This window comes from Zophobas morio, unplaced genomic scaffold, assembly GCF_036711695.1.
Source record: "Zophobas morio isolate AGI-343-1 ecotype UQ-CSIRO unplaced genomic scaffold, CSIRO_AGI_Zmor_V1 ptg000006l, whole genome shotgun sequence".
Taxonomy (NCBI): Eukaryota; Metazoa; Arthropoda; class Insecta; order Coleoptera; family Tenebrionidae; genus Zophobas; species Zophobas morio.
The window spans coordinates 6,467,650-6,494,626 of NW_026972111.1; the positions used below are offsets into that span (position 1 = coordinate 6,467,650).

Below are 26,977 nucleotides of genomic sequence, written 5' to 3' on the forward strand. Positions count from 1 at the left end.
GGGGCTACTTCTTGCTAAGACTTTTTAGAAAAAAGACAAACTCGGTTCCGCCCACCTTTTTTTCTCTATTTCTTTGTCTTATTTTTTTACTGTAAAACGGCAATCTAAAATTTAAAACAAAGTAAAAATTGGCCCCGCCCACCCACCCCCTCTATTTCATTTTGATCATTCATTCTTATTGGCTCTGAAGAACAGAAGTTGGATTTTATATTTAAAAATAATAGGATCTAGAATTACATTCCTTTTTAATAAAATATATTTTTTACTATTTTTTTTTCGAAAAAAAGTTTCAAATTTTTAATTGCAATTGTTTTAGTTTTCATTTTAAATAAGTAATAATAATAGTTTTTAAAACATATCACTTTATGAATTTTTCCATTTTTCAAATACATATATACATATTATTGGATTTTAAAACTTTTTCATTTATACGACTTTTGAGTTTTTGATTCTTAATTTTTTTCATTTCTTCAAATTTTCGATTTGCAATTTGTTGTTGCGGTTTTTTATTTCCTTTATTTTTACAGTTTTTCGATTTTTCAATGTTCCGATTTTATAATTTTTTGTCTTTTCAGTTTCAATTATTTGTTTCTTAAATTTTTTGATTTGCCACTTTTTTCTCTAATTTTACAATATGCAACTGTTCGAGTTTTCAATTTTTTAATTTTCCAGTTTTTCGTTTCTTCAATTTTTCGATTTGCAAATTTTCAGTTTTTCATTTTTGTTGTTAGTACTTGCTAAAAAAGACTGATTTTGGCAAGACGTATACTCTAAAAAAATAGAAGGCGGGTGGGCGGTCTTAGTACTTGCTAAGTTGAGAGTAATTTTGACAAATGACATACTATCTAAGAAAATAGAGGACGGGTGGGCGGGGCTACTATCTGCTAAGTTAAGACTGAACCATATTAAGAGTAGTCCTTGGAATAAAGAGAGGGTGGGCGGGCGGGGCTACTACTTGCAAAGTTAAGACTGAAAAATATTGAGAGTAGTCTCTGGAATCAAGAAGGGGTGGGTAGGCGGGGCCACTGCTTACCTATAAGACTTTAGAAAAAAGCAAACTCAGTTCCGCCCACTTTTTTTTCTCTATTTCATTGTCTTATTTTTTACTGTAAAATGGCAGTCTAAAATTTAAAACAAAATAAAAAGTGACCCCCCCCCACCCACCCCTCTATTTCGTTTTGATCATTCATCTTATTGGCTCTGAAGAACGGAAGTTGAATTTTATATTGAAAAATAATAGAATCTAGAATTATATTCTTTTGTAATAAAATATAATTTTTACAATTTTTTTTTCGAAAAAGTTTCAATTTTTAGATTTTTCAATTTTTCATTGCAATTTTTTTAGTTTTATTTTAAATAAGTAATAATTATTATTTTTAAAATATGTAATTCCCTTTTAGAATTTCACGATTTTAGAATTTTTCCATTTTACATATATATATATTATTGGATTTAAAAACTTTTGCTTATACGACTTTTGGGTTTTCGATTCTTCATTTTTTCAATTCTTCAAATTTTCAATTTGCAATTTTTTGTTTCGGTTTTTTATTTCCTTTATTTTTACTGTTTTTCGATTTTTCAATGTTCCGATTTTATAATTTTTTGTTTTTTCAGTTTCAATTATTCGTTTCTTCAATTTTCTCATTTGCCATTTTTTAATTTCTCATTTTTTTTTCTCCAATTTTATGATGTGCAACTGTTCGAGTTTTCAATTTTTAATTTTTCCGATTTTTCAGTTTTTCGTTTCTTCAATTTTTCGATTTGCAAATTTTCAGTTTTTCATTTTTGTTTTTTAGTACTTGTTAAAATAAGACAGATTTTGGCAAATGACGTATCCTCTAAAAAAATATAAGGCGGGTGGGCGGTCTTGGTACTTGCTAATTTGAGAGTAATTTTAGCAAATGACATACCCTCTAAGAAAATAGAGGAGGTGGGCGGGGCTATTATTTGCTAAGTTAAGACTGAACCAATTTAAGAGTAGTCCCTGGAATAAAGAGAGGGTGGGTGGGCGGGGCTAATACTTGCTAGGTTAACACTGAACAATATTAAGAGTAGTCCCTGGAATCAAGAGGGGGTGGGTGGGCGGGGCCACTGCTTACTTATAAGACTCTTTAGAAAAAAGGCAAACTCAGTTGATTGCATTTTTTTAGTGTTCATTTTAAATAAGTAATAATAATAATTTTTAAAATATTTCACTTGATGAATTTTGCGATTTTAGAATTTTTCCATTTTTCAAATATGTACATATTATTGGATTTTAAAACTTTTTCATTTATACGACTTTTGAGTTTTCGATTCTTCATTTTTTCATTTCTTCAAAATTTCGATTTGCAATTTTTTGTTTCGGTTTTTTATTTCCTTTAATTTTACAGTTTTTCGATTTTTCAATGTTCCGATTTTATAATTTTTTGTATTTTCAGTTTCAATTATTCGTTTCTTCAATTTTTTGATTTGCCATTTTTTAATTTTTCTTTTTTTTTTGTTTTCACTAATTTGATGATATACAATTGTTCGAGTTTTCAATTTTTAATTTTTCAGTGTTCCGATTTTTCAGTTTTTCGTTGCTTCAATTTTTCGATTTGCAAATTTTCAGTTTTTCATTTTTGTTTTTTAGTACTTGCTAAAATAAGACTGATTTTGGCAAAAGACGTATCCTCTAAAAAAATAGAAGGCGGGTGGGCGGTCTTGGTACTTGCTAAGTTGAGAGTAATTTTACCAAATGACATACCCTCTAAGATAATAGAGGACGGTTGGGCGGGGCTATTATTTGCTAAGTTAAAACTGAACCATATTAAAAGTAGTCCCTGGAATAAAGAGAGGGTGGGTGGGCGGGGCTACAACTTGCTTGGTTAACACTGAACAATATTAAGAGTAGTCCCTGGAATCAAGAGGGGTGGGTGGGCGGGGTCACTGCTTACTTATAAGACTCTTTAGAAGAAAGGCAAATTCAGTTCCGCCCACTGTTTTTCTCTATTTCATTGTCTTATTTTTTTACTGCAAAGTGGCAATCTAAAATTTAAAACAAAATAAAAAGTGGCTCCGCCCTCTATTTCGTTTTGATCATTCATTCTTATTGGCTCTGAAGAACGAAAGTTGGATTTTATATTGAAAAATAATAGAATTTAGAATTACATTCTTTTTTAATAAAATATAATTTTTACAAATTTTTTGTTCGAAAAAAAGTTTCAATTTTTAGATTTTTCAATTTTTGATTACATTTTTTTTGTCTTCATTTTAAATAAGTAATAATAATCATACTTTTTAAAATATTTCACTTTATGAATTCTACGATTTTAGAATTTTTCCATTTTTCAAATATATACATATTATTGGATTTTAAAACGTTTTCGTTTATACGACTTTTGAGTTTTTGATTCTTAATTTTTTAATTTCTTCAAATTTTCGATTTGCAATTTTTTGTTTCGGTTTTTTATTTCCTTTGTTTCATCAGTTTCAATTATTCGTTTCTTCAATTTTTTGATTTGCCATTTTTTAATTTTTCATTTTTTTTTTTTTTTAATTTCACGATATGCAACTGTTGGAGTTTCCAATTTTTAGTTTTTCAGATTTTCGATTTGCAAATTTTCAATTTTTCATTTTTGTTTGTTAATAATTGCTAAAATAAGACTGATTTTGGCAAAAGACGTATCCTGTAAAAAAAAGTAGAAGGCGGGTGGGCGGTCTTAGTACTTGCTAAGTTGAGAGTAATTTTGGCAAATTTGCTAAGTTAAGACTGAACCATAATAAGAGTAGTCCCTGGAATAAAGAGAGGGTGGGTGGGCGGGGATACTGCTTGCTTATAGGACTCTTTAGAAAAAAGGCAAACTCAATTCAGCCCACCTTTTTTTTTGTATTTCATTGTCTTATTTTTTACTGTAAAATGGCAATCTAAAATTTAAAACAAAGTAAAAAGTGGTCCAGTGGCCTTTCATTTTTTCCTTTTTTTCTCTCTTTTTTCTCGCATTGTGTATTATCTATATTTATGACGCCATTACAAATTTTTATTGGTCAAATTAAGAACGAATCACCTCATTTTCGCGAAAATTTGAGAATACACACGTCTTTATATAATAATAATAAAATAAGAATTACAATATTCAGAATATTTTGTTCGATTGTGCTTTAATTTAATGTTAATTTATGCCTGTCTTTTGAGGAGATAATCTCATTCAAATCAAACTAATTTCTACGTGACATTCTTTCGGTGTATAAACATATATAACCACTAAAGATTCAGATTGCTATTACTTAGTGCTCAAGGATAAAGGGTGTCTTTTATGCCTCTGGTTTTTACTTTACAGCGGTTATCACAAAATCGTAAAATCAAATTTTATAATTTTTTTCATATGCAAATATGCAGCATGTTTCATAAAAAAATACAACTTTGAAAAATAATTGTAAATTATTGAGCTACGAAAATGCAAGATTTACACGACATATTAGAAGGTTCATTTTCCATTTCATGTGTGAAATTTTTGATCAAAAAATGTATGATAGAAAGAATTGTCGAACGTTGCGTTTATTTTCCAGGCGATAAAACAAACCAAGTTCACATGGAAGGATACCAAGTATCCAACCAGTGCATGGCGTTGGTGCGCGACAACTGCCTCCTCCCCACCAAGGACGCCCCCGAACTAGGTTACGTGAGGGAATCATCCGATAAGCAGTTCGTTCCTGACGTATACTACAAGGTAAGTGGGATATAATAATCACATCACAAATTACAGATGCGGAAAGTAATTTATTTGAAATCTAGAGTGAGGTGGTAGTAGGTACTCATTATCACAAATATTAGTCGGGTACAAGGCACAAACACTGGCTGCTACATTTAAGTTTCGCAATTAGGGGTTTCTGTTTTTTGTATTTTTTTTCCTGTTTCTATGTATTTTTTATAAATCTACCGACATGACATCACGCAGCCTTTTCGAAACGGTTACGACGACAGTTCTACTCGAATTATTGTTTATATTTACCATCGAGGTGATATCATGTCCGCTTACATGAAATTTTCACTAAGCTAATGTCAATAATACTTTACAACGATACTAGTTCTAGTAGACGTTTCTCTTCTCTTTGCACATTTAGTATGCAACATCTAGTTTATCTTATTTAAACAGTTGAAGAGACGCAACGAGCAAAAGGAGAGTAGGATAGTAATTCGAAAAGACGTAGGGTAGCTCAAAAATCCTTGACTTATTTATTATTCGCCGACACAAAGTTTAAAGTACACATGCACAAGTTTTTGCTGCTTTTGGTGTTTAAGTTCTTCCGAAAAGCGTGAAAACCTCAACGAAAATAAACAAAGTTGTCGTACATGCGAGATTGGACGGTATCTATACATAGTGAGCTCGATTGTTTCTAAAAAGAATGGAACCGGCATCGGCTACAAATGTCTCAATAAAGAAAATTAATTAACATTTTTTTTAATCGTTTACGTTCGTGATGTTATTAACTTTTAAGGTCATATGCATTTTTTTTAATGAGTTAGATCATAATTTAAATTACTGCATTATCATGACTGGGTACTTTAGCAATAAAAAACACGAGACACCCAGTATATGTTAAAAAATGATATAGCAAAATCGAAAAAATTAACATTATCCATGTCACTGCAGTTCAATTAAAATTTGATAACAATGTGGTCGGTGTCCGTGGCCGCATTTCGTGCCTTGTACTTTGTTTTTGAACGAACTAATTTGAAACAAAAAGCTGTCAAAATCATTTACATATTTAACGTATTAAATGTCGTTTCCTGCAAAAATTAAAAGTAATGTAGATGCCAACGACCACTTTTTTTAATTTTTTTAAATTCCAGTTTTGAATTAAAATTATTCTAGTGCTTGTAGACATTTATAGCCGATACGAAATCGATTTGTAAGAAATTAAAAAATAAAATTGTTATTGTCGATTTATTTCCACGTATGAGTATATTGGCAGGTGGCAGCATTTAGAAAAACGGAGAAATGCTGCCCTTGACAAACTGAATCCAAAACAAACCAAAATAACCGTTCACGTTTTTCCTGTCATAGTAAGCGAAATGTAAGCACCATATTCGAGATTATTGTTGAGCCACCCTATACGCTATACATAGAGTCCACTTTCCCGTTATCCATAAAAATAGACCTATGCCGAATCGAACGATGAAGTTCAGACAGTGAGCACATTCGAAATATTTGCCAATAACGTCATAAATAATTGTACTGTAGAGTAAGCAACGGAAATGTCAGAACAAACACCATTTACATAAAGCGGCACCGGTGCGTACATTCTCAAGGTCTACTCGTAACTACAATTATTTACTTTTTTCACATAATTAATGCACACTATTTTTGTTGCTAATTGGAAGAAAACAAAACTCGCTATTCCGACGTCGAAGCTCAAATTCTCTTCCAAGCCGATTTATTTTTTTTAAACGTTCGTAATGAAAATAGATGCATTCTTAAATAACGAAAGCGCAGCTGCTCAATTAGATCAAGTTTTCGACGTTAAGGTGTTTCGTGGCCTAATTTTTATCTGTCTAATTTTATTTTCCGCCGAATTAACGCGCGTCAATTGTTTTTTTGACAACGAGCGGCGAACTTCATCGTGGGGTCCGGATTGCGTCGGCGACGCCCCTTTATCAGACACCGATTTTTACACATTTAGACAATTACGCGTTATGATGAAAGATTGGCGAAACACTTATTGTTATGTTTAGGCTTATACATATATTAGGCTATGATATTTTTTCGCGCTACTCACTAACGTCTTGGAAATGTATTATGATACGAGTAATGCTTCACATCCGGCATTTTCCCCACCCCCCACCCCCAAACCAAGGAACGAATTTTTCGCGAATTTCGAAATTGCTGGACTCAAAATTTGGAACGTGTGCCACTTCGGTCGAAGAAAACGTGTGTCGACGGAACGGCTGCGGGTTGGAACGGGATTAGCCAGAGTCACTGAATGAAGGAAGAAATGAGAAAAACAGAACGATAAGAGTGAACGAAAAGCATGACTTTATTACAAAAAAAAAGAAAATCAAAATGCGTGATTTTCAAACATTCTAAAGCTACAAGTTTCTATTTAAACACTAGGCGAGTCAATGAAAAAGTTTATTAAACTGCAGTCTATCACATAATCAGTCGTAATTTTGCTCAGTCGAGATCTATCTCAAAACAAAATAATTTACAAAATAATAATCGATCGATAGTCACAAGTAAGTCCATTCAGTAACTCCAACTTAGGACCTAAGGAAGACCTAAACTAGACACTGGGTGATGAAAACAAAATTTTGTAAATGAATGACCTTGTAAGGCACAAACAAACTGTTCTAGCGAAATGAGACAGTACACTATACACTAGAAAAAACTAAATTGATATGCACTCGGACAATTCTCCTACGGTGATTAAATTCGTTGTACATTCGTTTTGCCCAAAAAACCAAAAGTTAGTTCCGACAGACAGTTAAAAAAAAAAATAACCAAATTGAAACGTTAAAAATATAGATTTTATTTGCCTTTTTTTTTTCATTCATTTTATGATTATAACATTGACAGCGATTCTAGCATGTTATATTATGATTCTTCGATAAATATACCCGGTTGCGACTAAATTAATTAACTTAAAACTACAGAACCTGAACGATTGCACGTTTAAACAAACTTCCACCTGAAACTATACCGCTCGATCGTATATCGTTTACTTATCCGCACGAAACGAAGAAATTTATTTAAACGTACAACCGAAGCGTACAATTAACAATTTACCGAATTACCGCACTTAAACTAGACAATTATATCCATGTCATATAATGAAAAGGAAAAAAAAAACATGACAAACATAATTAAAAAAATGGGAGATTTCTCGACGACTTCTTGTTTATGAACCCAAACCCTCTGACTTTACGGGGGATCCCATTATTATCGCTACGTGGGTCGAATCCTAATCCTGGTTTCGGTTCACTAACGAAAAAGCTCGTTACGTGGTGTGGAGGGAAAACACAAAACTATAATATTGAACGTATCTGCGTGATAAACCAGTACAGACTAATCCTATAAGGTACAACACGAAAAAAACAAAAAAAAAGAAAGGAAGCATCGATGAACAAAAGTGACGTGAGGTTCCAATGTGGACTTTAAAACGCAAAAGTACACGTTCAATTCCTGCACGTTGACATTCCGGGTTTGTTTTTTTAAACTCTGTAATCTTTAACATTTCTACCGCACCAGGAAACAAACATAACATAGACACTTATTAAGCTAAAACGTCCCTTTCACAAGCTGAAAAACGACAACAATAAAAAATATCGCTCGTGTTTGCTCTCTTTTATATACGATATTTCATACGATACGAAAATATAGTTATTTCGGAATTCGATAGTACTATTAAGCTAAGACGGTATCTTTACGTTTTCATCTTTTCGTGATCATTAACTACGCAGTTTTATGCTTGAAGCTACATATATAAAACATCTAGATATATATTTTTTGTACAGATTTTTTTTGTTTTTTTCTTTTTTAAGCAGAGTTTGATTCATACACATCAAATAGATAATTTAGTGTTTTTTGTTTTCTCAAAGAACATGTCAGTTGAAAACTGAACTCTTTGTCATGCGTGCTACAGATTGTTGCCGTTTTCACCTGACATTTTCGGTTTTCGATGGTGGTACGACGAAAGACGATTTTCTCGTTTTATAACTTCCCACATTTAGCGATCAGTATATTTTTGGTTGGTTTACCGGCCGTATCCCCGTACGTGCTGATTTTCTCGACTAGCTCGAGCCCCTCGATCACGTGACCGAAAATTCCCGTGAACCCCCTCATCTCTTGTAAAATAATGCGAAACTGCGACCCCACCATACCTAGATTGTCGTGCCTCTTCTGCGTCCTCCTCATGCCGACGGTGCCCCGGACGGCCATCAGCTTCGTGTCGTCCGGCAGGAAGTACGAGTCCTCGAAGATGGAACGCCCCCCTCTGCCGTTGTTCAGCTCGAAGTCGCCGGTGATGACGCTCTCGCCCTCCCAGCACTGGAAGATCTGGCAACCCTTGTACCCCATCCCCGCCTCCCCCGTCGTCAGTAGGCCGAAGTTCTTCGCCATCTTGGGGGCGACGTCGGCGCGGACCTCGATCACGATCCGCCCGAGGCTCTGCCCGTTGACTTCGATGTTGAAGTAGTAGAGTGGGCACATGTTCGCCGGGTTGCGGATCTGCGGCGAGTGTATCACGTTCTGCATCATCAGGTTGTTCTCTTGGTAGATGTTCTTCGGGGTGGTCAGCACCAGGTGTTGGGGGTTCAGGTAGTTGACCGGAGGAATGGTGTTGTGATTGTGGTAGTCCAGGCTACCGTTGACGGTCTGCTTGGTGAGGACGTGTCTGGAGTACAGCTGCGACATGCAGTAGTTCGCCAAGAAGAGGATCGGGTTCTGCTGCGAGGGCGGCAAGATTCGAGAGTTGCCGGGGAAAGCGACTTCCCCGTTGTGGATGTTGCTTAAAGCTTGCTTCAGCAGCTGGAAATCGAAAATGACTGTGCTGTTGCGGATGAGGTCGTCGAGCTGGCACTGCAGGTACATCTCCTGGTAGCGCAACTGGAGGCGCTGCTTCTCCACGTTGACGCTCGAGTAGAGGTTGTGCACGTCGGTGAGGTTCTCCGCCATCGAGAGGTTCAGCCGGAGCTTGGCCAGCGCGTCGCGCGTCTCTGACAGCTCGAAGTGCGACGCGTTGTTGGTCAGGTCGGCCTCCACGTGCGTCTTCAGCGTGACGCAGGCCTCCAGGATCTTGAGCAGGAACTCGCGCTGCTGCATCGCCAGCCGCTGGATCTCCGAGAGCATCTTGCTCATCGAGGCCAGGTCGACCTGGAGCTCGGCGATGAGCTGGTCCTTGGCCTCGTTCTGCGACTTGATCTGGTGCGTGGAGTGGTCGCTGGTGGTGGCGCAGGCCCGGCACACCGGCGAGCAGCACGTGTGGCACCACAGCGCCAGCGGCATGGCGTGCGTGTGGCAGTTCTCCGAGATGACTTTGGCCGGTTTGTCGGGCGGCTTGGGGCCGAGCTTCAGCTGCGAGAAGTTCTTGGTCAAGCACAAGACGGGCGCGTACGTGGGCAGGGACTCGGGCCCGAGGTCGCCGATCTCGGTGCGCTTCCAGCAGTACACGCAGAAGAGCTCCTGGCCCTTGGTGAGGTTCGTCCGCATGCACTGCAGGCAGAAGTAGTGCTTGCAGGACAGCAGCTTCGGGCTCTGGTCGGAGTCGTTGAACTTCTGCTTGCAGTAGCCGCACAGCATCAGCTCCTCGAATTCGGGCACCACGGATTCCATTTCTGCAAGAGAGGCGCCGTGAGTGGCGTGGGTCGGCGGCGCCGGGGCGGCGGAGGCGCCGCGGGGGCGCTCCCGCCGCCCCCTGGGCCATGCAAACAACTGCGTCTCTGTGCCTGTCAAAGCAGCGTTGCTGGCGTTCTCGTCGATAAGTCGCTCAGCCAGACTTACCGTTATGGTTTTTTTTAATTGTTTTGTTTACGATGTGTAGCACAGCCTTTGAGTAAATCCGATAAAACGAGAGGGATACGCTTTTTGGTCGTCGGTTGTCTAATCTTATAAAAACTCGGTGTTTCGGCAACGGTTTTCGCGTGTTTGTACTATTTAGCGTTTAGAACGGGTACGGTGAACGATGCATTAACTAATCGAGATTTATATTACATAATTGTTTCGTGCCGACAATATCGGCAGATTTACGAAAAAACTTAAAGTTATTGTGGCCGCCGAACGATGTGCCACATCATGTTGACGACTAACCGCACACAGTCAAGTTAGCTGCGATGCGCCGATGTGGCGTCGGCCCGGTTTTGACAGATTCGAGATAACTTCGTACCGTTGCCGGCGAAGCCCGCCAATTTCAAATAACGACTATAATTAAACCCTCTTATCGTGATTCACGACTTTTTTTATTTTGATTACGAGCGAAACGGAACGACGAACACAATACGATCGTAAGCATGTCCGGCGTATTTTTACAGATAAAAGTATTAAATGGACACGAAAAATTCGTGTTTATTTTCTCTCGGTGTTTTTTCTCGATTACAAAAAATTACAAACTTTCGTAAAACAGCCATCACAGGCGCAATTACGAATTCTGAAAGCAAATTTAATGTTGGTTCAGAAACATTTGGAATAAGTATATTATTGCTTTGTATATTATTCAAAATGGCGGCGAAAACAATACTTGGAGGTTTTTTAATGGTGCATTTATTCTTTTTTTTTCCAATTGACGTTATATTTGCTGTCAGAACCCACAATAATACTTGTTGTAACTATATTTTATAAAAGTGTATATACAGCGTGATCAACAACTACTGTTTAAGTTGGTATCAACAAATTTTGTTTGAAAGTTGGCAGAAATATCCCCACTTTATATCTTATCGTCAAAATTGATATGATTGACAGTCGCATTTAATTTAAAGCAAAATTTATTATTAATTATTATCAGAATGAAATTTTTGAATTTTTGGTTAGTGAATTTGAATTCAGGGGGATCAAAAAACAAGTAAAATGTTAGATACTTCCATTTCTGGGAACAAAACTTGTCGGAAAAACTGGTGTTATCACTGCATAGAAATTAAGATTTTTCATGCGCAGTATTATGAATATGAAAGTTCTCTTATTTGTTATCACTTATCATTATCATTATCAGTCTCTGTTTATGTTGTGGAGCTTTTCTTACAGCAAACTGTCGGGAGTGCACTCTTATCTTATCATGCGATTCTACTGTGTGGGTACCCTGCTAATTTAAAATAATTCTGATATTATAAAAATCATTTTAAGAATGTGTTTCACCATATTACTAGTATGAAAAAAGTTAATGGAAACCGAAGATTCTAAAAATGGGAAATGTGTTTGTAAAATTGAATAATTTTTACTAATAATTGTGCTGTCAAAGTTTTATGTAAATCTTACTTGATTATTGTGACTAAATATTCTTTTAATTCAGCTTTTGTTTCAGACATATATATTTTTTTTTTATTCGTAACACATGATCTGTCAAAAATTAATGATTGGAACGATTATAGAACCGGCTTATTTGATTTTCGTGAAATTCTGAGATCACAGTAGCGTTGTTTTTATTGGAAAACTTGACGATTTTTGTTGATGATGTTCCAAGTCCTGAAGAAAGATAGAATTTCCATCCGACTGAAGGCATACATAAAATTGTGTATAGTCTTGTAAATTCTGCATCGGTTTTATGGTCTGTTAAAGTGATTATGGAGTGTTAAACTTGTCGATAATATTAATGAAAAACTTTTCTTTTTGAGGCAGTTTTATTGAATTTTGCAGTTCTATAAACGCTTGTTTAGGTTGAGTCTCGACTGTAAAAGTCATAACTCATAACATATAATTATTTTATAAGTTTAAAGTCATGAATTTTAAAGGCTTCAGAAAAACCTCGGGCTTTAAAGATTATTATTTTTAATTAATATATTATTGACTTTATTACCTCCAATAAACAATAGATAATAACAGCCTACTTAACATGTGAAATAAAAATTTACAATACTTAAAATTGATAATAAACATCAAAGTATATGTTAAAAACCCATACATGATGTATGAAATTTACATTAATATGTATTTACACAAATACATTAAATGTGAACAAATCATCACATAAAAATTTACTATATGCAGAAATTTTGACAGTAACTTGCGAGAGAAATGTTTGTAAAATTTTCTTTTTTTTTTTTCGAGTTTTCAATTTTTCGAATTTTTAATTTTTCATTTCTTCGAATTTTCAATTTGCTATTTGTCGTTTCGGATTTTTGTTTTCTTTATTTTTACACTTTTTTAATCATTTTTGTTTTTTCAATTTCAATGTTTTCAATTTTGCTTTCGTTTTTTTTCCCTTCTTTAATTTCAGTAAGATGCAACTCTTCGAGTTTTCATTTTAAAATTTTTCAGTTTTTCGATTTTCCCACTTTTGGATGATTGGATGTTTCAGTTATTAGATGGGTAGTTTCAGGAATTTTCTGTTTTTAATTTTTTATCTCTTCGTTTTTCTTTCGTTTCGGTTTTTTATTTTCTTAATTTTTTCAGTTTATCGGGTTTTCAGTGTTTTGAATTTATCATTTTTCTTTTTTATGTGATTTTTTTTTAATTTTCGGTTTTTTCGTTTCTTCAATTTTTGATTTGCAATTTTTCTAGTTATAATTTTAAACGTCTAATAATAATAATAATAATAATTTAAAAAATGTTCACTTTTTAATTTTACTTTTTTGAAATTTTCCATTTTAGAATTATTGGATTTTAAAACTTTTTCATTCATTCGATTTTTTAATTTCTCGATATTTAATTTTTCAATTTTTTTATCTTTCAGTGTTACAGTTTTCCGATTTTACAATTTTTGAGTTTTCCAGTTTTTCTATTCGATTCGTTTTTCAATATTTCAATTTTTTATTTCTTCAGTTCTTCGATTTACAATTTTTCGATTTTGCAATTTTCCATTTTTTCGATTTTTCAATTTTTTGCGATTTCTTATATTTTCGATTTCTAATTTGTAATTTTTCAGTTTTTCAATGTAGTCATTTTTCGTTTCGAATTTTTATTTTTTTTAATTTTTTCAATTTTTCGTGTCTTGAGTTTTTCGATTACCGATTTTTCAATATATACATATATTAAATTTACGTGAATATGTATTTACACACATACATTATATTATGTGAACAAATCATCAAATAAAAATTTATTATATGCAGAAATTTCGACACTAACTTGTGAGATAAATATTTGCATTTTTTTTTTTCAAAATTTGGTCTAAAATTAGACACAACTTTCTTAGTCTGTGAGGCTTAAGAAATACATGTTGGCAGATATTTTTCAGTAAAAATTGATGAAGTAATTTTTGGTGAAAAAAGTACGTTCATGTTAATATTTATAATCGATTTATTTTTTATGAAAACTCGCATCCGTAACTTTCTTTTTTTTTCGAATTTTCAATTTTTGATTCTTTAATTTTTCATTTCTTTGAATTTTCAATTTGCAATTTGTCGTTTCGGTTTTTTTTTTCTTTATTTTTACAATTTTTTGATTTTTCAGTGTCCGATTTTATAAATTGTCTTTTTTCAGTTTGAATGTTTACAATTTTTTTTTGTTCCTTTAATTTCAGTATATTCGAGTTCTCATTTTACAATTTTTCAGTTTTTCGATTTCCCACTTTGGATGTTTCATCTTCCTTTCTCTTTCGTTTGGGTCTTTTTATTTTCTTTATTTTTTCAATGTTTCGATTTGCAATTTTATTAGTTTTAATTTTAAATATGTAATAATAATTATGGTTTCAAAAATTGTTAACTTTCTCAATTTTACGTTTTTAGAATTTTTCCATTTTCCAATTATTGGAACTTGAACTTTTTCATTATTTCGATTTTTCAGTTTTTAATTTTTCAGTTTCTCATATTTAATTTCTCAGTTTTTCCATCTTTCAGTGTTACCTAAAGTACGACTTTACAATTTTGATTATTCTATTATCATTTTTCGATTTTATAATTTTGGGTTTTCCAGTTTTTCGATTAGATTCGTTCTTTCTGCTTTCCAATTTTTCGATTCAATGTGTTTTCAATTCTTAGATTTGGAATTTTTTATTTTGCAATTTTTCGTCTTTTCAGTTTTACTATTTCTTAATTTTTTTAGATCTTTTTAGGTTTTCAATTTTTAATTATTCGATTTTTCAACTTTTTGATAAAAAAAATGAATTTAAAACTTAATATTTTTCAGTGTTCGTTTCTTCAATTTTTGCTTTACAGTTTTTCTAATTTTTATTTTAAATATGTACAAATATAATAATTATAATTTTTAAAATTTTTTACTTAAATTTTACGATTTTAAAATTTTTCCATTTATCAATTATTGGATTTTAAAACTTTTTCGAGTTTTAATGTGTGAATTTCTCGATATTTAATTTTTCAATTTTTCGATTTTACAACTTTTGGTTTTTCCAATTTTTCCATTCATTAATTTTTTTCTGTTTTTAAATTTCTCAATTTTTAGTTTTTTAATGTTTCAATTTTTCGTTTTTTCAGTTTTCGATTTTTCCATTTTTTCGGATTTTTTTCGATCTTTCAACTTTTCCATTTTACAAAAAATGAAAAAAATTGCAAAATTGTGGAATTGACAAATCAAAAATGAAAAAACTAAAAAGGATAAATGAAAACTTTGAAAAATTTAAAAATTGGAAATAATAATAGTAATAATAAGAATTTAATACAAACAAAAGTTCCAAAAGAGACAAAAAATTTTACAATTTTTCGTGTCTTGAGTTTTTCGATTAGCGATTTTTCAATATGTACATATATTAAATTTACGTGAATATGTATTTACACATATACATTATATATATTTGTGAACAAATCATCAAATAAAAATTTAGTATATGCAGAAATTTCGACACTAACTTGTGAGATAAAGATTGGCATTTTTTTTATTTTTTTCAAAAATTAGACACAACTTCCTTAGTCTGTGAGACTTAAGAAATACATGTTGGCAGATATTTTTCAGTAAAGATTGATGAAGTAATTTTTGGTAAAAAAAGTACATTCATGTCAATATTTATAATCTATCTATTTTTTATGAAAACTCGATGCATAACTTTCTTTTTTACTTCCCGAGCGTAAGCAAAGGAAGTATTGTAATCGAGTCCGTCGGCCGACTCTCTACTTTTACGTTTTCTCGATCTTTCATGACCCCTAGAAGACGAAGAAATAGGTCTCCCATTTCCGTCTGTCTGTCCGTCTGTCCGTCCGTCTGTCCGTCTGTTGTCCCGGATTTTTATTAGACAGATAATCTCCGAAAGTACTCGACCGATTGTTGTGAAATTTTGTACTTATATTAAGAATATCATGTAGATGGTAAAACGCTAACCAAAATTTGTCTAATCATCCCCACCACTAACGTCACTTGCGATGACGTCACTTCAAAATTGTACATAGTAAATGGGTTTTCAATTGTATAAAATAACATAGTCCTACACATGTAGTTTACAACTCTGAATCGACTTTTCACCCGAAACGTCCAGATTTTTTGGAAAAAAAAAATCAAAATTATGAAACAACATTTTGCAATTGAATTATGAATCTGCAAAACCAAACGCTTTGAAATCTTGCAGATGTTTTAAAGTTATGATAAGCATGATATATTTGTAATCAAAATATATTTACTTATCCCCTCCAAAAAATTGATGACGTCAGCTCGAAAGTTTGCCGAATAAATCCTATCCAAACTGTAAAAATATGATGAGTCTGTACTTGTAATTTATCACTCCATTCATATTTTTTGGATTTGCATATACAGGGTGATTTAAGAAAATAAATGAAAGCGTAAATTTATTTTACTGATTTACTCAGGAACTACAAAACCGAATGCTTCGAAATCTTGAAGATATTTTAAAATTATCATAAGCATGGTAAATTTTTGATCAAAACGTATTTGGTCGTCCCCCCTAAAAAATTTATGATGTCACCACAAAATTTTGCTGAAAAAATCCTATCTAAAATGTACAAAATATGGTGAGTCTCTTCTTGTGATTTATCATTCCATTCAAATTTTTTCGATTTGCATATACAGGGTGACTCAAAAAAATTAATGAATGCGTAAATGTATTTTATTGATTTAATCAGGAACTACAAAACCGAATGCTTTGAAATCTTGCAGATGTTTTAAGGTTATAAAGAGCATAATAAATTTTTAGTCAGAATATATTTGGTTATCTTCTACAAAAAACTGATGACGTCAGCTCAAAAGTTTGCCGAATAAATCGTATCTAAAATGTACAAAATATGATGAGTCTGTACTTGTGATTTATCATTCCAATCATATTTTTGGATTTGCATATGCAGGGTGACTCAAAAAAATTAATGAAAGCGTGAATTTATTTTATCGATTTAATCAGGAATTAGAAAACCGAATGCTTTGAAATCTTGGGAATATTTTAAAGTTATTATAAGCATGGTAAACTTTTGTTCAAAATGTATTTGTTCATCCCTCCTAAAAAAATTGATGACGTCACCCTCAAATTTTGCTGAATAAATCCTATCTAAAATGCAAAAAATATGATGAGTTTGTACTTGTGATTTATCATTCCATTCATATTTTTTAGATTTTCTTAAGAGGTGGTTCAAAAAAATTAATGAAATCAATTTATTTTATTGATTAAATTAAAGGCAACACTTATTATTAGTATTACACCCCAACCAACCCAATTTGGTAGACACAAAATTTGTTAAAGGAAAAACTCGGTTGAAACATAAGGGTAGCACGCTTATTTATATCGACTTTAACATTACAGACCTGCATTTGTTTTATGCGCTCACTTGGTTCCGCGAATGTGAAATAGACATGTTTATAATCAACCAATTGTGAATTTCACCGTCAAGAATTAAAATAAAACCCAATGTTTTATATAATAAGCGGAAGTCGAAGCAATAAAACCGATGGTCGTTTTGTTTACAGTTTCTCTGTTTGACTCTCACGTATGCTGTTACGCCTGTCATCTTAAATTAAGAATGTTTATACATACACGATTTTCAGTTGCCTCTGATACGTATACGCGAGTAAATTGTTTCGTTATTTTATTGATTATTACAAATCAATATTCAAAACGACCCAATTCATTTTCCCGAAAATTTGAGAATATAATAATTTTGTTCTTAGTATTACACTACATCTATCCCAACTGATATACGTGTCCTTGCAAAAATGTTGATGACGTCATCGCAATTTGTTTTTTAAATTCCCACTACAAAAATGTAATGAGAAAAAAAACACAATAGGCATGCAGTCGTCAAGTTTCCGACAGCGAGGGAAGTACTGTCTAAACTCTTTAGACCAATTTTTTTTCGAGTTTTCAGTTTTTGATTCTTTAATTTTTCATTTCTTTGAATTTTCAATTTGGAATTTATCGTTTCGGTTTTTTTTTTTTATATATATTTACAATTTTGGTTTTTCAGTGTCCGATTTTATAATTTTTGTTTTTTCAATTTGAATGTTTACAATTTTTCTTTTTTTATTTTTTGTTCCTTTAATTTCAGTATATGCAACTCTTCGAGTTTTCATTTTACAATTTTTCAGTTTTTCGATTTCCCACTTTTGGATGTTTCAGTTATTGGATGTGTAGTTTCAGGTGTTTTCAATTTTTAATTTTTCAATTTTTTATGTCTCCCTTTCTCTTTCGTTTGGGTTTTTTGTTGTCCTTATTTTTTCAATTTTTCGATTTGCAATTTTTAGGTTTTCAGTTGTAGATTGTTTAGTTTCTCGACTTTTCAACTTTTCGTTTCTTCTATTTTTGATTTGCAATTTTTTTAGTTTCAATGTGTAATAGTAATTATGATTTAAAAAATGTTCACTTTTCTCAATTTTACGTTTTTAGAATTTTCCTATTTTACAATTTTTGAAACTTAAAATTTTTCATTCATTCGATTTTTTAATTTTTCAGTTTCTCATATTTAATTTCTCAGTTTTTCCATCTTTCAGTGTTACAGGTACCTAAAGTACGACTTTACAATTTTCCATTAATTTTTTTCGATTTTGAAGATTCTTAATTTTTAGTTTTTCAATGTCTCAATTCTTCGTTTTTCAATTCTTAGATTTGGAATTTTCGATTTTGCAATTTTTGTTTTTTCAGTTTTACTATTTCTTTATTTTTTTAGATCTTTTTAGGTTTTCAATTTTTAATTTTTCGATTTTTCAACTTTTTGAATTAAAAAAATTAATTTAAAACTTAGGATTTTTCAGTGTTTGTTTCTTCAATTTTTGCTTTACAGTTTTTCCAATTTTTATTTTAAGTATATACATATATAATAATTATAATTTTTAAAATTTATCACTTCTTCAATTTTACTATTTAAAATTTTTGAATTTCTCGATATTTAATTTTTCAATTTTTCGAATTTACAACGTTTGAGTTTTTCAATTTTTCGATTCGATTCGTTTTTGCTTCGTTCCAATTTTTCCATTCATTAATTTTTTCTATTTTTAAATTTCTCAATTTTTAGGTTTCTGATGTTTCTATTTTTTCGGATTTTTTTTCGATCTTTCAACTTTTCCAGTTTACAAAAAAAATGGAAAAATTGCAAAATTGTAGAATTGACAATTCAAAAATGAAAAAAACGAAAAGTATAAATGAAAATTTTGAAAAATCTAAAAATTGGAAATAATAATAGTAATAATAACGATTTAACACAAACAAAAGTTCCAAAAGAGACAAAAAAATTTACAATTTTGACGATTCTATCATTTCGATTTTACAATTTTTGGGTTTTCCAGTTTTTCGATTCGCAATTTTTCGATTTTCTGCTTTTTCGGTTTTTTCAGTTTCTTGATTTTTCAATTGTTGCCCAATTTTTTAGTTTTTCGATATTTAATTTTTATTTTTTCAGTTTTTCGTTTCGGTTTTCTTTTATTTGATCAATTATTCGATTTTTCAGTTATCGATTTTATAATTTTTTGTTTTTTCAATTTTGATTTTTTTTAATTTTTCATATCTTGAGTATTTCGATTTGCGATTTTTCATTATATACGTATATTAAATCTACATGAATATGTATATACACACATACATTAAATATGAACAAATCACATAAAACTTTTACTATATGCAGAAATTTTGACAGCAACTTGTGAGATAAATATTTACAAAAATTTTTTTTTTTTTTTCAAAATTTGGTCTAAAATTGGACAGAACTTCCTTAGTCTCAGAGGCTCACCAAATACATGTTAGCCGACACATTGTTTTGTAACATCACCAAGTTTAATCGTAAAAGACAATTTTCAGCTGCTTCTGCGCAATTTTTTTCTACAAAAAGATTAATTTCCTTGTAAAAAGTAGCGCCTTAAAGATTTGTGATTTCCCAATCCGCACACTTTCATCCACCGCTTCAAGCCCGAAAGGGTAAAATTCGGCAGGGTATTTTTACGTTATTTCGGCATCACTTAACGTTCGCTTTTATCGTATTAACCAATCGATGTTTATGCATTAACCGACCGGCTACACTACCAATAATCGCTCAATTCGGTCTAAATTAGCCAGACTACGTAGGCCGGATTTTTAACTACCTACTCACCTTATAAAACTTTTAGTCTCCCCGATGATTATCGATTCTAATTAACAATTATTTATAATTGACGCCAAGTAAAAACCGCGCTAAAGCATTAATTATTAATCGCAAAAGTTGTAAGTTGTTAACACTTGTGTTCTATTTTTATGTCGTTGTCAACGTTAAAGTTTTCAGGGGATTTGTAAACTATTAATTATAAGTAAATGTATTTTGATTAAAAATTTATCATGATTATCATAACTGTAAACCATCTGCAAGATTTCAAAGCATTCGGTTTTGCAAATTCCAAATTAAATGTCAAAATGTTGTTTCATAATTTTGATTTTTTTCCAAAAACCTGAACGTTTCGGGTACAAAGTCAATTCGGAGTCATATCCTACATGTGTAAGACTATGTTATTTCATACAATTTAAAACCCATTTACTATGTACAATTTTGAAGTGACGTCATCACATTATTGGTGGGGATGATTATACAAATTTTGGTTAGCGTTTTACCATCTACATGATATTCTTAATATAAATACAAAATTTGACAACAATCGGCCCAGTACTTTCTAAGATTATCTGTCTAATAAAAATCTGGGACTGCAGACAGACGGACAGACAGACAGACAGACAGACGAAAACATCCTTTAGGATTTGCATATTATCCGAGCCTTAGTTATAACTTCTATGATAATATACACTTAATAATAATAATAATAATTTTACATTTTCGTCCCCCAGGAAAAAGACACCTACGGCAACGAAGTTTCGCGCCTAGGCCGGCCCCTCCCCGTGGAGTACCTCCTACTGGACGTCCCAGCCTCGACCCCAGTCACCCCGACGTACACGTTCAATTCGGATCCAACGAAGCAGCCTTTCCCCGTGGAAAACCGCCTCCTCGACGGAGACATCCAAGACTTCAACGCCCTCAACCAGTATCTGTCGCAGTTCGGCCCCAGCGAGTTCTTCACGGCTATCAACGATTTCCACTTGCTGCTGTACATCGCGACCATGGACATGCTGCCCATGAAGGAGTACATGGGGCCGCTGCTGCGGGCGCTCAAGAACAGGGACGCCAGCGCCGCCGAGGAGTGGTCGAGGTCCGAGCACTGGGCCACCATCGAACAACTGATCGCGGCCAGCTCGCCGCCGCCGTCGAGGTAAGGGTCGGGGGTGGACGATGTGAGGGAGTAATGCTTTTTGTTGTAGACCTGGCAGCGTGGCCTCCGGGAGTGTGAACGCCGGGGCCAGTTCTTCGAGCGGCGGCCAGGGGCGGTGGACGTGCTCGCACTGCACTTTCTTGAATACTTCGGATATGAGTAACTGCGAGATGTGCAGTCTTCCCAGGTCGGCGCCTCATTGAGGTGGGTTTTAGTTTTTATAGGGTGTTGAAAATGTGAGGGTTGTGCTCGTTTTTTTTGCGATGACGTCAGGTACTCTCCAGAGGGGATTAATTAATACATTTCAAAAAAAGTTCGTTTCGCAAAATTCGTATTGAAAACTAAGTAGACCAAATCAAAATTGCTACAATGAACGAAGTTCGACAATTTTTAAGGATATATTTTTTGCATGTGACCTGTCAAAATCAATGAAGACCGAAAAATGTTACTAGTTTTGACTATAATTTTTGAAATAAAAATTGGTCGAAGGTTATTTCGACAGTTTTTCGAGTTGCAATTTTTCGAGCTTTTCGGTTTAAATTTTTCGGTTTTTCAATTTTCCACTTTTTGAATTTTTCAATTTTTCGATTCGAGTTTGTCGAGTTTTCAATTTTTAATTATGCATTTTTTCGATTTGCAATTTTTAATTTCGGTTTTTTGTTTTCTCTAGATTTGTTCAGTGATTCGATTTTTCAGTTATCGATTTTATAATTTTTTTTTTCAATTTTCAATTTTTCGTTTCTTCAATTTTTAGATTTAGAATTTCTTGAGTTTTCAAAATTTCGATACTTTAATTTTTTTCGTTTCGGTTTTTATTTTTTCAATTATTCGATTATTCACTAATCGATTTTATAATTATCTGTTTTTCAGCTTTAATTTTTTCAATTTTCCGTTTCTGCAGTTTTTCGATTTGCGATTTTTCAATTTTTATTTTTCTTGTTTCTTAAATTTTAGATTTTGCAATTTTTCGGTATAAAATTTCTAGAGTTTTCAATTTTTAATTTTTCAATTTTCCGGTTCTTTAATTTTCCATTTCTTCAAATTTTCAACTAACAATTTTTCCCTTCGGGTTTTTATTTCCTTTATTTTTTCAGTTTTTCGACTTTTCAATGTTCTTTTCTTCAATGTGAAATGTTCCAGTTTTTGGTTTTTTCAGTTTTTCGATTTGCAATGTTTCAGTTTTCATTTTTTCGACTTGCAATTTTTCGTTCCGGTTTTTTGTTTTCTCTATTTCAAAAGTTCGATTTTTCAGTTATCGAATTTATAATTTGTGGTGTTTTCAATTTTTCTTTTTTTTAATTTTTACATTTTGCAATTTTTATTTTAAAATTTCTCGAAATTTCAATTTTTCGATTCTTTAATTTTTCATTTCTCCATATTTTCAATTTTCAATTTTTCCGTTGTGAATTTTTTATTTTCTTTATTTTTTCAATTTTTCGATTTGCAATTTTTAAATTTCAGTTTTTCAATTTTCCTAACTTCTGAATGAGTAAATTTGTCATGTTTTCACTTTTTCGATTTGCAATTTTTCGTTTCGGTTTTTTATTTTCTTTATTTTTCCGGTTTTTCAATGTTCTGATTTTATAATCTTCAATGTGAAATTTTTTAATTTTTGTATTTTCAATTTTTCGATTTCTTTTTTTTCGGTTTTCAATTTTTCGATTTTCCATCTCCTAGATTTTTTAATTGTTTGTTTTTTCAATTTTAGATTTTTCAATTTCTTCATTTTTCAATTTTTCCTTTCTTCAATTTTTGATTTGCAGTTTTTCTAGTTTTCATTTTAAATATGTAATAATAATTAATTATAATTTTTAAAATTTTTCACTTTCTCAATTTTACGTTTTTAGAATTCTTCTATTTTTCAATTATTGGGTATTAAACATTGTTATTTATTCGATTTTTCAATTTTTTTTAATTCTTCGAGTTTTCATTTTTCAATTTCTCGATATTTAATATTTCAGTTTTTCGATCTTTCAGTGTTACAGTTTTAGACTTTACAATTTTGACGATTCGATCGTTTTTTCTTTACAATTTTTTGATTCATTTAAATTTCTCGATTTTTAGCTTTTCAGTGTTTCAGTTTTTTGTTTCCTCAGTTCTTCTATTTTCCACTTTGGATTTTGCAATTCTCTGTTTTTTCAGTTTTTCGATTTTTCAACTTTTTCCGATTTTTTGATTTTTCGATTTGCGATTTTTCAATTTTTTATTTTCTTTGTTTCTTAAATTTTTAGATTTTGCAATTTTTCAAGTTTTCAATTTTTAATTTTTCAATTTTCCGATTCTTTAGTTTTCCATTTCTTCAAATTTTCAACTAACAATTTTTCGTTTCGGTTTTTTATTTTCTTTATTTTTTCAGTTTTTCGACTTTTCAATGTTTTTTTTTCAATGTGAAATGTTCCAATTTTTGGATTTTTCAATTTTTCGATTTGAAATGTTTCAGTTTTCAATTTTCCTAACTTCTTGATGTTTCAATTTGTCATGTTTTCACTTTTTCCATTTGCAATTTTTCGTTTCGGTTTTTTATTTTCTTTATTTTTTCGGTTTTTCAATGTTCTGATTTTATAATCTTTCTTTCAACGTGAAATTTTTAAATTGTTGGATTTTCAGTTTTTCGATTTGTATTTTTTCGGTTTTCAGTTTTTCGTTTTCCATCTACTAGATTTTTTAATCGTTTATTTTTTCAATTTTAGATTTTTCAGTTTCCCCATTTTTTAATTTTTTTGTTTCTGCAATTTTTGATTTGCATTTTTTCTATTTTAATTTTAAATATGTAATAATAATTAATTATAAGTTTTTAAAATTTTCACTTTTTTAATTTATTGGATGTTGAACATTTTTATTTATTCGATTTTTCAATATTGTTATTAATGCTTCGAGTTTTAATTTTTCAATTTCTCGATATTTAATATTTCAGTTTTTGGATCTTTCACTGTTACAGTTTTTAGACAAATTTGACGATCGATTTTTTTTTCCAATTTTTTGATTCATTTAAATTTCACGATTTTTAGTTTTTCAGTGTTTCAGTTTTTTGTTTCCTCAGTTCTTCTATTTGCAATTTTTGGATTTTCCATTTTTAGATTTTGCAATTGTCTGTTTTTCAGCTTTAAATTTTTCGATATTAAATTTTTCCAGTTTTTAATTTTTAATTTTTCCGATTCTTTAATTTTCCATTTCTTCAAATTTTCAAGTAACGATTTTTCGTTTCGGTTTTCTGTTATTTTTGTAATTTTTAAAATTTTTCAGTGTTTCAATTTTTTTGTTTCTTCAATTCTACGATCTGGAACTCTTCTAATTTTCATTTTAAAATTTTTCAGTTTTTCGATTTTCTAAATTTTGGATGTCCAGTTTTCGTATTTTCAATTTTTGATATCTTCATTTTTTTTTCAATTTTTCGATTTGCGAGTTTTCGGTTTTCAATTTTTCATTTCATGAATTTTTGAATTTTTTAGTTTTCATTTTGATTACCTACGTTTTTAGAGTTTTTCCATTTTTCACTTATTGGATTTTAAAACTTTTTCATTTATTCGATTTTTCAATCTTCTTCCAGATATCATTTTTGGATTTTCCAGATTTTCGATTCGATTAGTTTTTCTACTATCCAATTTTTGGATGCATTTTTTTTTTATTTTTAAGTTTCTTGATTTTTAGTTTTACAATGTTTGAATTTTTCGCTTCTTCAGTTTTTCGATTTTGCAATTTTCCGTTTTTTCAGTTTTTCCCAAATTTTTAATTTTTTGTTATTTTAGTTTTAACTTTTTCAATTTTTTTCGTTTCTTCAGTTGTTGGATTTGCGATTTTTCAATTTTTATTTTTTTGTTTCTTAAATTTTTAGATTTTGCAATTTTTCACTATAACATTTTTCGAGTTTGCAATTTTTTAATTTTTCAATGTTCCGATTCTTTAATTTTCGATTTCCTCAAATTTTCATTTTACAATTTTGCGTTTTTTCAATTTTTTCAGTTTTTCATTTTTTTTGTTTCTTCACTTTTACGATATGGAACTGCTCTAGTTTTCATTTTAAAGTTTTTCAGTTTTTCGATTTTCTAAATTTTGAATATTCAATTTTCGAATTTTCAATTTTTGATGTCTTCATTTTTTTTTTCAATTTTTCGATTTGCGAGTTTTCGATTTTCAATTTTTCATTTCGTGAATGTTTGAATTTTTTATAGTTTTCATTTTAATTACGTTTTTAGAGTTTATTCATTTTTCACTTATTGGATTTTAAAACTTTTTCATTTTTCGATCTTTTTTCAGATATCATTTTTGGATTTTCCAGTTTTTCGATTCGATTAGTTTTTTCTACCATCCAATTTTTAGATTCATTTTTTACAATGTTTCAATTTTTCGCTTCTTCAGTTTTTCGATTTTGCAATTTTCCGTTGTTTTCAGTTTTTCGATTTTCCAATTTTTTGTTATTTCAGTTTAAGCTTTTTCAATTTTTTTCGTTTCTTCAGTTGTTAGATTTGTGATTTTTCAGTTTTTATTTTTTTCGTTTCTTAAATTTTTAGATTTTGCCATTTTTCCATATAAAATTTTCCGAGTTTGCAATTTTTTAATTTTTCAATTTTCCGATTCTTTAATTTTCGATATCTTCTAATTTTCAATTTATAATTTTTCATTTTTTTCAGTTTTTCATTTTTTTTTTCTTCAATTTTTACGGTATGGAACTCCTCTAGTTTTCATTTTAAAATGTTTCAGTTTTTCGATTTTCCAACTTTTGAATGTTTAAATTTTTCGATTTTTGAACTTTTAGATTTTTAAATTGTTATTCAATTTTTCGGTTTGCAGTTTTCAGTTTCAGTTTTTTTTTTCTTTATTTTTTTCGATTTGCTAGTTTTGGATTTTCAATTTTTAGATTCTTAAATTTTGTGTTTTTTTATTTTTCTAATTTTTTGGTTTTTCAACTTTTTGAATAAAAAAAATGGAAAAATTGTAAAATTGAAAAATCAACAATGAAAAAAGAAAAAGTATGAAATGAAAACTTCGAAAAATCTAAAATTGGAAAACAAAAACATGAAAAAGAAACGAAAATTAAAAACCCGGGAAACTTTAAATCGAAATCTTGAAAAATAAAGAAATCGGAAAATTGGATAATTATCAATCCAAAAAATTGCAAAATTGAAAAATGTTTAAAATTGTAATATCGAATTGAAGAAACGAAAAATTATTAAACTGAAACATTGAAAAGTGGAAAACTTGAAAAATGAAAGAAAATGAAAAAAACAAAATTTTTCTGAGTCACCTTGTATAATTCTAAAAGCTATGAGTGCATTGATAAATCACTAGTACATACTCATAAAGTTTTGCATATTTCAGAGAGAATTTATTAGGCATTATGTTAATTTGACGTCATCAGTTTTTTGGGAGGGGATTTACGATATAAATTAACAGTTGCCATGATTACGATAACCTTAAAACGTTCGCAATATTTCAGAGCATTCGGTAGTGCACGTTTCAAATTTAATTGCAAAATATTGTTATACAATTTTGATTTTTTTCAAAAAATCTGGATGTCCAAGGGTGAAAACTCAACAGGGATTCATCCATTATAAGTGCAATATTTTATTTTATAAAATTTAAAAAATTGTATTATTGTAAATTTCGAAGATGACGTCAATATAGTGGTGGTGGGGACGATCAGCTCACGCTCAGGAAGTAAAAAACATGCTGATGGTTTATTAACATACAGTCGCGGTGAGTAGCAGAGTTCAATAGCATTTTGAATCGATTGGAGGCGAAACTCGTTTCGATTGCTTACCAAAACC

General features: G+C 31.0%; 2 protein-coding genes across 2 annotated transcripts in view; one reads left to right on the forward strand and one right to left on the reverse strand.

The window, feature by feature from the left end:
* The window catches only part of LOC135123443 (nuclear protein localization protein 4 homolog), a 48,880-nt gene that overhangs the window by 21,315 nt on the left and 588 nt on the right, over window positions 1–26,977 (forward strand). Inside the window, exons 6-8 of the mRNA XM_064048082.1 lie at window positions 4,531–4,691; window positions 20,794–21,212; window positions 21,262–21,416. Of these exons, the coding sequence (XP_063904152.1) occupies window positions 4,531–4,691; window positions 20,794–21,212; window positions 21,262–21,415 (734 nt within the window). The 3' untranslated portion in view covers window position 21,416. The remainder of the gene's footprint in view (window positions 1–4,530; window positions 4,692–20,793; window positions 21,213–21,261; window positions 21,417–26,977) is intronic.
* Window positions 4,722–10,785, reverse strand: LOC135123445 (uncharacterized). Its single transcript, XM_064048086.1, has 2 exons — window positions 10,461–10,785; window positions 4,722–10,294 (listed from the first exon to the last, which is right to left on the reverse strand). Exon 2 carries the CDS (start codon window positions 10,290–10,292, stop codon window positions 8,673–8,675), a length of 1,620 nt encoding a protein of 539 aa, XP_063904156.1. The 5' UTR covers window positions 10,293–10,294; window positions 10,461–10,785; the 3' UTR covers window positions 4,722–8,672.